At 43.2% G+C, this 13,466-nt stretch overlaps 1 protein-coding gene across 2 annotated transcripts in view; it reads left to right on the forward strand.

Moving 5' to 3' along the window:
- Positions 1–11,618, forward strand: part of tet1 (tet methylcytosine dioxygenase 1) — a 30,599-nt gene extending 18,981 nt beyond the window's left edge. For both annotated transcript variants that reach the window (XM_035172401.2, XM_035172402.2), the window contains exons 3-12: positions 1,188–3,459; positions 4,499–4,589; positions 5,546–5,639; positions 6,049–6,257; positions 6,347–6,497; positions 6,743–6,832; positions 6,993–7,130; positions 7,303–7,479; positions 7,611–7,755; positions 8,381–11,618. In XM_035172401.2, coding sequence (XP_035028292.1) covers positions 1,188–3,459; positions 4,499–4,589; positions 5,546–5,639; positions 6,049–6,257; positions 6,347–6,497; positions 6,743–6,832; positions 6,993–7,130; positions 7,303–7,479; positions 7,611–7,755; positions 8,381–9,426 — 4,413 coding nt within the window. In that variant the 3' untranslated portion in view covers positions 9,427–11,618. The remainder of the gene's footprint in view (positions 1–1,187; positions 3,460–4,498; positions 4,590–5,545; positions 5,640–6,048; positions 6,258–6,346; positions 6,498–6,742; positions 6,833–6,992; positions 7,131–7,302; positions 7,480–7,610; positions 7,756–8,380) is intronic.
- The last annotated feature ends 1,848 nt before the right edge of the window (positions 11,619–13,466 follow it).

Consider the following 13,466-nt stretch of genomic DNA (forward strand, 5'->3'; position numbering starts at 1 on the left):
TTGTGACTTATCAGAATCAGCTTTGTTGTCCAAGCATGTTAACACGTACAAGAAATTTGACTGTTTTGTTTCCATCAGGATAAAAAAATTATTAAATACCTTTTATATAATTCAATCAGAGTCCTCATCACACATGAGTTGGTGATTCTGCTTTATGTTTGTTTCACTGAAACGTTTTTGACAAGTCCACTGTTGAAGGCTTTAGTTGTGATTATGACGTGGGGGTTAAATCCTAAAATAAGAAACAGCTTGACTTGACTCCAGTTGATCATATGATTTCCTATGATTTTTTATTTTTATCAGAATAGCTGTCCTTAAGTGCCCCTTTAGTTTCTAAGATAACATGTGAACTGCAAAAAGACTTTGTCTTGATCAAACGTCCTTCACTTCTGTTTTTACCCTAATGACTAATGGCTATGATTGTCAGTAGGGCTGAATGATTTGGACACTATCATGTCAGCCAATATTAATATTTATTAATTGTCAGCACTTTAAATCATCAAGGAGTGTGTCACTGATGGGGTGATGGGGTTCTATCACTATGTCACTAGTCATGAGGACCGTTGGATGGTCGTAGCTCGACTGACAGCCAGAATCCGTATTAGCCTAAAGGTCAGGCAATGCTGTAGCGCAGCTCTGAGTGGATAAGAACCCTAGTAGGTTAATCACTGAGGCAGCTGTGTGAATAATCACATGTGCTTGCATGCACACACACGTATGCCAAGGAACACACCTACAAAACCAGCACAAACACAACATGTATATGCACGTTGCACATATGCCCTCAGTGACCCACCGGCAGTGACGCAATATTGAACTGTGCATGACTCCAAATGTTTACTTGCTCTCGGCTACCTGTGGGTCTGTGGCTCTCAACGCTCCACAGCACAGGCAGTAATATGCTCCTTATTGAAGCCTTGACCAAACTAACACTGTATTTATTTTATTAGCTCTGTTTAGAGATCAGTTTCTGCAAGATTTATAGAAAGCAGATTCTTTGTTTTCACATGTCATAATATTTTCCACAGCCTCGGCAGTGGCTGCGGCAGATGCTCAAGCCATGCTGGGAGGCAATCTGTTGTGCTGTGTGCCGTGACTGCTTAGAACAAGCTGAAGAAGCTGTATACTGCCAAAGCTTGTTGAGTCACTTCTCTCTTCTTGTTTCTCTTTCTGTCTCTCCGTCTCAGGTGGTTCCAGAAAGTGGGTCGTTAAATGGCAAAGGCACAGCACAGATGGATGATACCCACACGGCAGCAGAGGAGGATGAGGGGGAAGAAGGCCACATACCTCATACACAATCTCCACCCGTCAACCACCTGCTCACCCACAACCTGGCCTCGGACCAATTTGGACGTCCGGCACTTATTAAACAAGAGCCCGGGGTGGAGCTGCCCAGCTTTGCACTTCACCAACACGTATGCTCTTCTGTGACTTTTCAGAATGGTTCTGCTGAGAACCTGTCTATACCTAACGGTGCTAATATGACCACTGGGTCAAACTCTGATCTGAAGCCTGCATTTAAAAGAACTATAATGGCATCAGAGGCTCAAAGGACTATAATAGCCTCAATTCCTAAGGACTGCTCTGAAAACGGACCCAAGATGCCTCCAGATGACATGTCAGTTCCGCTAAAGAAGATCAAGCTGAATGAGCCATGGATGTGGATCACTGAACAGGCCACCACGCAGCTGAGGGATGAAGAAGAGGTCTGTGAAGACCCGCTGTCCACACTGGCGGCTGTGGTGTGTCTGTCTGTAACAGAGAGGAAGGGACTGGAGGAGAAACTCTTCTGTTCGCGTTCTTCCATTCTTCGCACCATCAAAACAGAGCCACCAGACTTGCACTTTGTCAAAAAGGAGCCAGAGGACTTGAAGAACGACTTGTGTCAGAAAAGCACTCCTGTTAACCTGCAAAGGACTCCACAACCTATGAAAAGTGAACCTTCTTCTAGTGTCTTGCTACCGAGTGTGCAGTCTTTGGCAGAGAGGAAAAATCTAAGTTTTGATCAGGCAATTGCTATTGAGGCCTTGACTCAACTGGCAGCTATACCTGACAGCACCCTAAGGTCCATTAAAACTGAAAGTAAGTGTGAACATCCCATTTCTACTGTTGCCCCGTTTTCAACCCCTTGTACAAATACAACCTCGCAAGAAGCCAAACCCACTGGGGCTATCCACTACAACAAAGTCTCGGTCATAAGCTCACCACTACACCAGACGTCAGTCATCCGCCCCCCAGTGGCCAGACAAGGGAATGTCATCCAGTGCTCTTGGGGGACCAACTCTTACTCAAAGCTGTCTCTGCAGGATCTTTTAGAGGCCAGCTCAGACAGTGATAAAGCGCCCAGCGGGAGGACAGAGCAGCGTTTTGGTGCTCACATCATCAAGTCTGAATGTAGCTATAAAGATCCCTGTGAGATGAAGTTTAGTAAAGAGCGCGAGCGCTTGTTTGGGGAGGACAGAGACAGGGTTAGTAAAGCAGGTAGAAACAGAGATGAAGAGGAGGTGGCAGCTCAGCTGGCAGACCTGGCTTTCATCATCCAGGCCCGACACAGCCAGCGGTCAGAGAACAACCCCCCGAAAGGAACACCTGTGTCAGCAATCAAATACAACTACAACTCCCAGATGACCCCCACTCAGAAAAAGACCCCCATAAAAAAACCAAGGGCTACACCCGCCAAACCCAGAAAGAAGAAAGTAGCTGACGGACAAAATGAGGGAGTCAGTCGCAGGACCCCCCTCTCAAAACGCATGGCAAACGGAGAGACGCCCCAGAGGAGCAGAGGCCAGAAGATTCTGCCACAGGGGAAATTAGGCCTTCACCATAAGAGAAACCTGTTTCTGCCTCAGGCTCAAATTGACCTGAAGAGATACTTGGCTGAGGCTCAAGAGGAAAGGAGGCAACTCATCCATCACAGTAACCCACACAGTACAGCCCTCATAGGGCCACAGACCCCGAGCTACAGTAATCTCACAAGGATCATTCACACTAGTGTTCAAGAAAACCAGCCGTGGTCCTACTCAAATGGGTCATTCCCCCAACATCATCCATGCAATGGTCACGCTGCAGGACCGGAGTGCGAAAGGCATTTGTTATCTCAGGTAGCGCAGCCCTGTGGTGGGCTGCAGCACGGTGCTCATCCTAACAACAGCCCAGCCAATAACGCTTTCCTCAGCCACAGCACTGGGCACCATGGTCTGGTTAATGGCTTCTCAGGGGCGCCGCAGTCGCCTCCTCCAAGCCAGCAGGGCTACTACAAGCTGGAGAGGTCAGGACCTGTCACTGTCCTGTCCACGTCTACTGAAGCTGATCTGGGCCACTCTGCAGAGTCGACTCCATCCAAGAACAGCATCAACAGCTTCCTGGAGTCTCCAGTGAGTTTTATGGATACCCCGATCAAGAACCTGCTCAATACACCTTCCAAAAAACTGGCTGATCTTCCATCCTGTCAATGCATGGGTGAGTTGACTCCCTAAGTTTTTACATGTGAAAGCAGATCAAATCTGGTCTCATCCGGGCCCATAACCATATGACCCACGACGCTAACCATCACCTGTGCTTAAACACACATGTTACATACACACTCACTCACATCAAAAAGCTTATGGCCTTTTTGTCCTCCTGTTTTAGAGGTTTATTTTTGTCTTTTTGAAAATTACAAGTCAATTGTTGCAGCACCTGTGCTCCTGCAGCTGTCAGTGTGTTTCCTCAATGATGACGGCTTGTGGCTATCAAAAGCTAATATTTGGCACTTTTTACAAGCACCAAAGCCAGACTTTATCCTTATGCTATTCATTCTACCCAATAGTTTGCTATGACAGAGGTGGTGTCATTGTGGGCTTTGTAGGCTTTCACAATAAAATAAATCCTTGTGGCTGACTAGGCTTCATAAGCTGATTTAGATATATAAAAGTACTGCACAAACATTTGAACTTTGGTTCAGTTTTACCTGTGCCTGTACCTGTGAATTTCTTTGAATTTCTTTTTAATGCATTACACAACTTTTATGCAGGTACCCAACCTGGTGCAGGACTCATCTGCACTGGTTGCACACTGGATGTAGGCCACATAGTGACTAAATCAGCTTTTATATACGACCTCAAACTGACTTTCATTTTCCATTTTTGTCTTTGTGATGGAATCATACACACACAAACGCATACACACACACACACACACACACACACACACACACACACACACACACACACACACACACACACACACACACACACACACACACAAACACACACTAGCTGTGTCCTAATTCAAGGGCCAATTCATGCAAAAGGAGGTCGCAATTCTCTGCCATATTTGTGTAGCCTTGTTAACTTGTTATGATCTATTTGGTCTTGAAATGTGGACTTTAAAGCTACATTTACTGCCAAAATTTACAATAATCTGACTTAGTTATAAAAGAAATATGTGTAATCATTTTGGTCATTGTGCTATTTGTCATAAACCCTATATCTAATAAATCTTTTTGTTTTTTCCACAGACCAAATCATTGAAAAGGAGGAAGGCCCTTACTACACTCACCTTGGGGCAGGACCTAGTGTTGCTGCAGTGAGAGAACTGATGGAGAACAGGTAGAGTGACTACTACCACTGTATTTTCACTGAGTATGTGTGTTTACTACCAAACATGAGAGCCTGCTAGTCAACCACAGGCTTGGTGGAATGGGGTGGGTCACAGCCCGAGAGTCTGTCATTAAAAGGAGGCATTGCTGAGCTAGCTCAACACGTGCACACACACTGTCTCAGCTACACGCATGAACACTCACACACACTCACACACACACACACACACAGCATGTTGAAACAGGAAACCCCTCGAGCTGAGACGAGGGGCCCATAAACCCGAGATGACAGCCTGTTTAAAACAACTGGAGGACCATCACAGTCCCTCTGACAGCCGCTCTTAACGGAACAATTCCATTCTGCAGTTAATGGTTTGCCATTTACGCATTTATACTGTACGGGACAGCGTTGGCTACTATGCTGTGCTGTGGTGCATGTTAAGCACTTATTACACCACTACAGTTTGTGCATTTTATTAATATCTGTTTTGGGCACAAATGTTGGCTCAGTTAGTAACAGTTTACATTAAGTTCACCCATTTAGCACATACATAAACATTTAATACATGGTTTACAACACACTTACACACTACAGTGTAGTTGTAATCAGCTTTCAAATCAACTTTATATAATTACAACAACTGTGTTTTACTATTTTGTTTTTAATAATCTATTTAAAGCCTCCACATAAGAGGGAAGCTGGACGTTTTACTGTTGTTGCTAAATACATTAAACATTAAAATTACATTATAGTGTGTTGTAAACCACATATTTGTGAGTATTTCCTGCTGATAAATGCTACATAAGGGAATATAAAATACAGGATTGCTCATTTGTTAATGCACCAGGATGTGTGTTGCCATTAGGTATGTGTAGAATGAAAAACTGTAAGATTTGTGTTGTCGGTGATGTGTTCTCCGTGTCAGTGGCACAAATTAATGCTGTGTCTTGTGTGTGTTGTCACAGGTACGGCGCCAAAGGAAATGCAGTGAGGGTGGAAGTTGTTTCTTATACTGGGAAAGAAGGAAAGAGCACCCAGGGGTGTCCAATCGCTAAATGGGTATGTGGCTGCTCTTTGTGCTAGAATCCAAAATGTATATATTGTTCTATATGTTGTTGATCCCACCATATTATATTTAAGCGCAGAACTCTGATTCTCACCCTTATTCCAACCACAGTAAACTCTTACCTGCCCCTCGACAATGTTATCATAACTCCAATATACTGATTTCCAACATCACACCTCAACATAGATGTCAAGGTCTTCACCTTAACATTTACTTTAACTGTTAATGATTGTCTTAAAACCCTATCTCGTGGTTTGGCAGGTCAAAGGGATCAATACTTTTATGATATTATTTTGACAAATGCTTGTTTTACTGTATTTGTAAAACAAGTATATTCATACAGTGCTGTCATTCATCTTTTATAACCTGCTCATGCTCTGTGTGTATGTGTGTTTCCGACAGGTGATCAGACGTGGCAGTGAGGAGGAGAAGCTGCTGTGTTTGGTCCGCAAGAGGCCCGGGCACTTCTGTGACGCTGCCGTGTTGGTGATCCTCATCCTGGCTTGGGAGGGAGTCCCCCGGCCGGTGGCGGACCACCTCTACCGGGACCTCACGGACTCGCTTTTTAAACACGGCTCCCCCACCAGCCGTCGCTGCGCCCTAAATGAAGAGTGAGCAATTCTTGTTTTGCAGTGAAGTTACCTCTTCCCTTAGCCTTGTTCGCTTTCTTTATCTTCCTCCCTCCTCTTCATCTCCACAGTCGGACTTGTGCATGCCAGGGTCTGGACCCAGACACGTGTGGAGCGTCGTTTTCCTTTGGCTGCTCCTGGAGTATGTATTTCAACGGCTGTAAATTTGCCCGCAGCAAAGTGCCACGCAAGTTTCGACTGCTCGGAGACTGCAAAGAAGAGGTGAGGGGGGTCAGCGTGCAGAAATGCTCAGTGGCAATCAATCAAATTATGTTTTTTCCAAAATCAGTGCATTTGCTCATTGCTCTTATGTTTTGAAGATATTAGGCCAGTTTCTAGCTTTTACACTGTATGAGACATTGTATATTGTATTGACAAATATGTTCCTTGTTGCATTTGTTGGATCACAGTCTATAAAATCAACTATTCTCCACCCCAAAACTCTAAAATCCATCTTTTAATTCTAGGAGGAGAAAATAGAGAACAACCTCCAGAGTCTCGCCACCGACCTGGCACCTCTCTACAAAAGACTGGCTCCTGAGGCCTTCCAAAACCAGGTATGAAGCATTAAACAGCCACCCTTACCTCTGCTTTCTTAGGCTAGTGTTAATAGAATTCAAATAGAATTTCCTCTGACTGACATTTTTTGTCAGATGAAGCTTTACTTAGTTCTTCTCATGAGTTCTGTTCAAGTGTTTGTCCTTTTACTTGTCACAGGTGGAACTCGAGGAGTCAGGGGACGGATGCCGGCTGGGAATGAGGAAGGGACGTCCGTTTTCCGGAGTCACTGCCTGTGTGGATTTCTGCGCTCATGCTCACAAGGACACTCACAACATGAATAACGGCAGCACTGTGGTAAGCCAGTGATGAATGTGACACCATGTGGTCTACTTCTTGTTTAAACGCATCCCCCACCAATTTCAAAGGTCATTGCTTCTAGTTTAGGTTCAGTCTCTTTGATTTATTGATTGAAGGCGGCCTTCTGTTTGCTTGAACAACTTTCCCTTTGTCTGTGTCTTTTTTTCAGGTTTGCACTTTAACCAGGGAAGATAACCGTGCAGTGCGTAGCATACCAGAAGATGAGCAGCTCCATGTTCTGCCACTCTACAAGATCTCTGACAGGGATGAGTTCGGTCAGGCTTATGGCCAGTGGGCCAAAGTCCAAAGTGGTGCTCTGCAAGTTCTGTCTTCCTTTCCCCGAGAGGTGAGGGAACAGAAAAGCAGCTGTGGCTATTTGTTATGTTGTTTTTCTCTGTTGCAGAGAAATGCAGAAGAAAAACAAGAATGTCGATCATGTTTTAAATCATTGACTTTTGTTATTTTTGTATTTATCAGGTGCGTCTACTGGCCGAACCAGTGAAATCAGCCCGTAAGATAAGACAAGAAGCTCGATTGAAGTCCCAAGCAGAGAAAATGAGCAAGAAGCTCGGGCTGACTCCTCTCACTCCTGGGAAAGTGAAAAGCGAAACCCCCAACAAAGGTAGTAAATCGAGTTAAATTATTTATGCAATGCTAGAATGGCAATCGATAGAGTGCATACCTCCACCAAGCTCCCCTGAGACTATATCCATACGACGTTTAAAAACGACTCAAGGTTTGAAACGCTGCTGGCCCCATTTTAACTGCTGTGCAGTTAAATTCTGCATTTTTTTCTCCATTGCAGCTTCTCATTTGTAGCCTAGCTCTTTCTGCAACTAACAACCAAATGCTTCCTGGTTATACCGGCTCGCTCATTCCCAGTGAACATGAGTAGTCTTATGATATGTGTTTTCAGACGTGTTAGAATGGATTTATCATCGATATAATTCCCCTAAATATGCCTGATTTCATTTCTCAAGATAAATGAATTATTCCCTGGGGAGTTGGTGAAAATGTAGAAAAACACCCCATCTTGCAATATTAATTAAAGTGAAAAATAAAATCCTGTAACCACACCCTGATTCTGCACCAAAATTGTATAGTTCTTCCCTGACCCATAATGCATCCTTCCATCAGGTTCTGTGGTAATTCATTCAGTAGTTTTTGTATAATCTTGCTAACAATCAAATAAACCAACCAACTGGACAGGGGGTGAAAACATAACCTCCTATTTTCTTCCTCCACAGAGCCACAGGGCTACTTCAGCTCATACAGACAACCACCCAGACCTGCCAGCGTTGGAAGATATCTACCGGAGAGTAGCCAACACAGCACTTACAGTCAGAGCTCCAGCAACTACCCCGCTCCAGGTGCAGGGGTCACCCCACAGAGGGAGGTTATGCCCCCCAGCCACCCCGGCCTGCCTGGGCTCCCGTTTGGACAGAATGGCCCGGCTCTCAACTATAAGACAATGAGTGACGGTGTGAACGGTTACTCTCAGACACCTGGTGACCAGAGTGTCCAGTCAGAACGTATACCTCTACATAATGCCCTTAGTGACTACCCCTCTCCCTTTAAAACTGAGCCCAACGAGGTGCACTGCTCTCCTCTGCGCAGACCCTCCCCCAGCGGGAGTGCTCCTCCTCCCTCCTCCTTCTCGCCGAGACCTACCTCTGAGGGCCTCTTCAGCAGGCTCAACGGACTCCACAGGGCTGCAGGAGATGTCGCGGCAGAGGTCAGGGGTCATGGCTTCCCTGCCCTCTCAACTCTCCCCCTCCCCCTACAACCTCCCCAAATCGAACCAGAGGAAATTAAGCAGGAGGAGGTGTGGTCAGACAGCGAGCACAACTTCCTGGACAACGACATAGGCGGAGTCGCCGTGGCACCGTCGCACGGTTCCATCCTGATAGAGTGTGCGCGGCGGGAGCTCCACGCCACCACCCCTATCCTCAGGCCAGACCGCAGCCACCCCACCCGCATCTCCCTGGTCTTCTACCAGCACAAGTCTCTGAATGAGCCAGGCCACGGGATGGCCATGTGGGACGCCAAAATGGCCAAGAGGGAACGCGAAAGGGAGGAGGAGGCAGAGAGATTGAGGATGGAGGAAAGTCTCGGGCAGAATGGCAAAGGAGGTGGGGAGCTGGAGGAGGAGACGGGGGAGGAGGCAGGGGAGACGAGGAGGACAATAATTGTCCCCACACGCCGAGCACTGACTCTCCCGAGGGACGGCGTCATCACCGTGTCCCCCTATGCTCTTACTCAAGTGACAGGGCCCTACAGCCGCTGGACTTAGTCGACATGTTTTAAACACACAAACACACACACACACACACACACACACACACACACACACACACACACACACACACACACACACACACACACACACACACACACACACACAGAAAACTCCCTGTGCTTCTGCCTTACCTCAACCAACTTCAAACTTCTACTCTCATTTTTACGTTGTTTTCATTGTGCTTTTTCTAATCTCCGTTTGTTCACTTTGTCCTTCTTCTTCTTTGCATCCAGAGTGATGAAGAAGACCAAAGTCTGTCGGCTTTTTAACTGTGAGTTTCGGTGTCGGTTTTTATTATAAAGGAAATGGTGCTTTGAAGCATTTTAAAGGCGTTTTTAAAAATGGTTTTATATACATGACTAAGAACAAAAAAAAAGATGTGATTATTTATTGTGATCATAACGATTTCTATTTAATTCCTGGTGTAAGCCTGTTTACTGCAAGATGATAACCTGCATTATTATGTGTTGGCGCTCAGATTTTATGTTTTCACAGTAGGACTATGCTCTTTATTTCAGCCAGTAGTTCTCTTCCTCTGGCTTTTACATCGGTGCCATGTTCACTGTAACCTTTGTTAAGCAAACTCATTACACCACATAATGTAGAGAACTAATATTGTGCATATATTTACTACAGAGTGTCACATGTAGCATCATGCTTTTCCCTCCACTGCCGCCAACGTCTGCCGGCAGCGGAGGAACGAAATGTACTTGTTTGGTTTGTTGTTTTTGTTTATTTTCTCTATGTCTGGATGGTTTGTCTTTTATTCACAGACATGTATGGCATATTAAGAAGCACTTTTTTTATTTTCTTAACTTGAAAAAGGTCCCAATCCATAGGCCTGAATATGTATGTACAGATAGAGATATATTGACACTTACGCATGAACCCTGTCTCATTTTCACAGTTTTCCTGCATTCATTAGATTTTTCATTCATTCGGCTGAAAATGGCATTTAGGACATTTTAAACGAGGAATCATGAAATGCTGCAACAATGAGGTGCTTATCATTACTGGCACTTATGTTCAAAGGTCTTTCATAAAGCACGAGTGTGATTATAGGATTTTAAAAAACTGTGCATTTGAATGGTGCTAAACCGACCTCCATATCTTCTTCACCAGGTTTTCAGATGTGTTAACAGAATATTCTTACGTCCATCCTCTGGATTTGAATTTGCAAAACTGTGTTAGCCAACACTGATTCATCAAACAATTTCTTTTCTCTGTTTTGTTGGAAAACCACTCAAACATCACGACCCCACACGGACACTTACCTAAGACGATTTCGGGTGCTCGGCCCTCATGAAGACTTTGTTTACAGATATCTTTTTACAGGGTCTGAAAAAGGGGGGTTGGTGTCAACTCCTCGTGAATCAGGTGTTTTTTTTACCCATGAATCTTTTCATCAGTGAAATTTCAGCACAAGAGATGAAGAACGTTTCACTCATTGTCACGCTAGAAAGCTGTGGGCTTTTAAACACTTGGACTTCTTCTTGGTGCTAATCGGACAAGATGTCGAGGTACATGCATTTAACCTGGTTCTATTCTAAACAGTGGTGGCACGGTGCTTTTTTAAAATAACTCGGCACTCACTGATTTGATATTTTAATCAACACAAATGTAGTTTTGTCATTTCTCTGGATGGTTTCTCAACATTAATCCTGTTTTTCAAGTATCAGTAAAAAATATATTTTGCAGATTTGCATCTAGAGCTCAAATGTCTTCCACAGATAAAAGCGACCCTCCAGCAATTATCAGAACTCACAACACAACTGAAAATGAATGTAAACACTTTTTTAAGATCAGTTTATTTAGAAGGAATATTTTGGCAAAGCTACAGTTTTGAATCTTTCTTTTTATTTACTGTGTGTGGAACAGTCCACATTCGACCTCTTTGTATCGGCAAGAAACTAACAACTAGCACCAGCATTCAGAAATCTGAAAAAAACAAGTTTTAATGAGTAGAAAATGTGCAAATATGTAGGTGAACCATATTGTTTTTACTGTACTGTTAATGGTGTTTAGACAATGGATGATCTTGCTTATTTTCAAACGGAAATACTGTATGTTACTGAAAAGTATATCCAGTTTAGACTTGAGAAGAGACTCAATTTAGCATTCCTTCTACGGATGGCTGATCTCTTTTGGGATTGTGAAATAAAGTCATATTTATATTTTGGACCTGATCATGATTTTCTCTGTCCTGATTATTCGGTTTACAAACAGCATGAGTGTGTGATAGAGATGAAGAGCCAGGTAACGATTGACTTCAGGTACAGTATATGTGTGGGCTTTTTAAAGGGCTGTTCTTCTCTGACAGCTGAAGTCAGCTGATCTGTTTTTATCCACCTGAAGATGTTTAATTGCTTATTCATCCGCCAAGGGTGTTTTATTTTCGTCTGAGTTTGTTTGAAAGTCTGTTTGCAGGATTACGCAAAAACTGTAGACTGGATTAGCACGTGGTAGGATATGGAATGAGTCAGGAAAGAAGCCGTTAAAGTTTGGTGTGGATCCAGATCAGGGGGCGAAGCCAGGAATTTTCTTGCACCTTCTTTAACATTACATGATAGGGCATATTTCAGCATTTTTGTTGATTACTCACAGAATATTTAATTGACCTTGATTGAAATAAGAAATCTGGGATGATTAAGGGACTGGTATATATGAGTGTGTGCTATTTGGTGCAGCTGATTGAATTTAAGGAGACCGTTGAGCCTTGGCGCAGGTATGTGCCATTCTAGTTTTAATTTATATTCTTTTTTATTTTTCAACATCCCATAATATGCACTGTATGAGTCACTTAGGGGATTTCTGTTGAGTAATGTAATCTTAGCCATGATGATTCACTGCTTTTTTGCACAATTTCCATCCAGATCTATTAACATGGTTGTGTTGTTTTTCTCTCAGATGACATTGAGGGTGTCAGAAAATAACTCACTCAGCAAGATGACTCACTTAAGTTAAACAAACACAGCAGAGCATTAGATTGTCTGTGCTATATTTGATACCATTATCTCACAACTCAAGCATTTTGAGAAATTGCATCACCATGCTGAGCTCCACCTTTTGACTCTGGAAAGTTTTCTGAATTTGATCCCGTAAATTTTAAGCTTTAATGAAGCTCAAGTCATTTTATCGCTCCAGATCAATTTTACTTTTAGAAACATCTTTACAGTTCTATCTGTTCTGAGAAAGATATTCACACAGCTAGAAAATAACTAGTGATGCACCGATCCTGAGGTTTCAACCACCAGATGTGCTTGGACTTTCTTCCTGTTTCCACATCTGCCTGCTTACCCGGTTTTCTATTTCTTATCACCTGGCAATCCCTGCCCACTTTTACACCTCGTCCTTTCCCTCATCTGCCCACTGGTACTTACATCAGCCCTTTTTCAGATGTCACATCATTCGCTTATGTATCCTTATGTACCTGCTAACTCTAATCTCTGGTCTCTACCGACCTGCTCGTCCATCAGTCTGTAATCCTGGTCCTGATGTAATCAATGGAATCCATGCCAGGGGACCTGAGGCCCGAACCAGTGTAAGATATAATATTTGTATGGTGTTTGTAACAACGTGCTGGGTGAGTGGGTGAACTCTTGAATTACTCTAAAGGTTAAACCACAGCTCTCATGTTCAGCCCTGGATCACTTCTAATACAAGGTAGTAAAATGTTTTGAATGAACAGTAGTTCTTATCAAATTAGTGATAATAATAATAATAATGATTATGATGACTTTATTTTGTAAAGCACCTTTCATAAAAGACTTCCATACAAGAAATGCAGCTCAAAGTGCTTTAAATACAATATAGATAAAAAATAAAAACTTGTTGATAAAAATAAAAACGTGTTTAGAAAAATATAAACGTGTTAAAATGTGATTCATATATGGGAAGTGATTTTAAATAACACAAAAACACGTTAAAATGACATTTAAAAGAAATAGACATACAATTGAATTGAAAAAATGCATAAAAACTGAAAAGAAAGATGAATATTTCAGTATGATATTTCATATTTTTTGAGGAATTCT

The sequence above is a fragment of the Hippoglossus stenolepis genome, chromosome 12, assembly GCF_022539355.2.
Source record: "Hippoglossus stenolepis isolate QCI-W04-F060 chromosome 12, HSTE1.2, whole genome shotgun sequence".
Lineage (NCBI taxonomy): Eukaryota > Metazoa > Chordata > Actinopteri > Pleuronectiformes > Pleuronectidae > Hippoglossus > Hippoglossus stenolepis.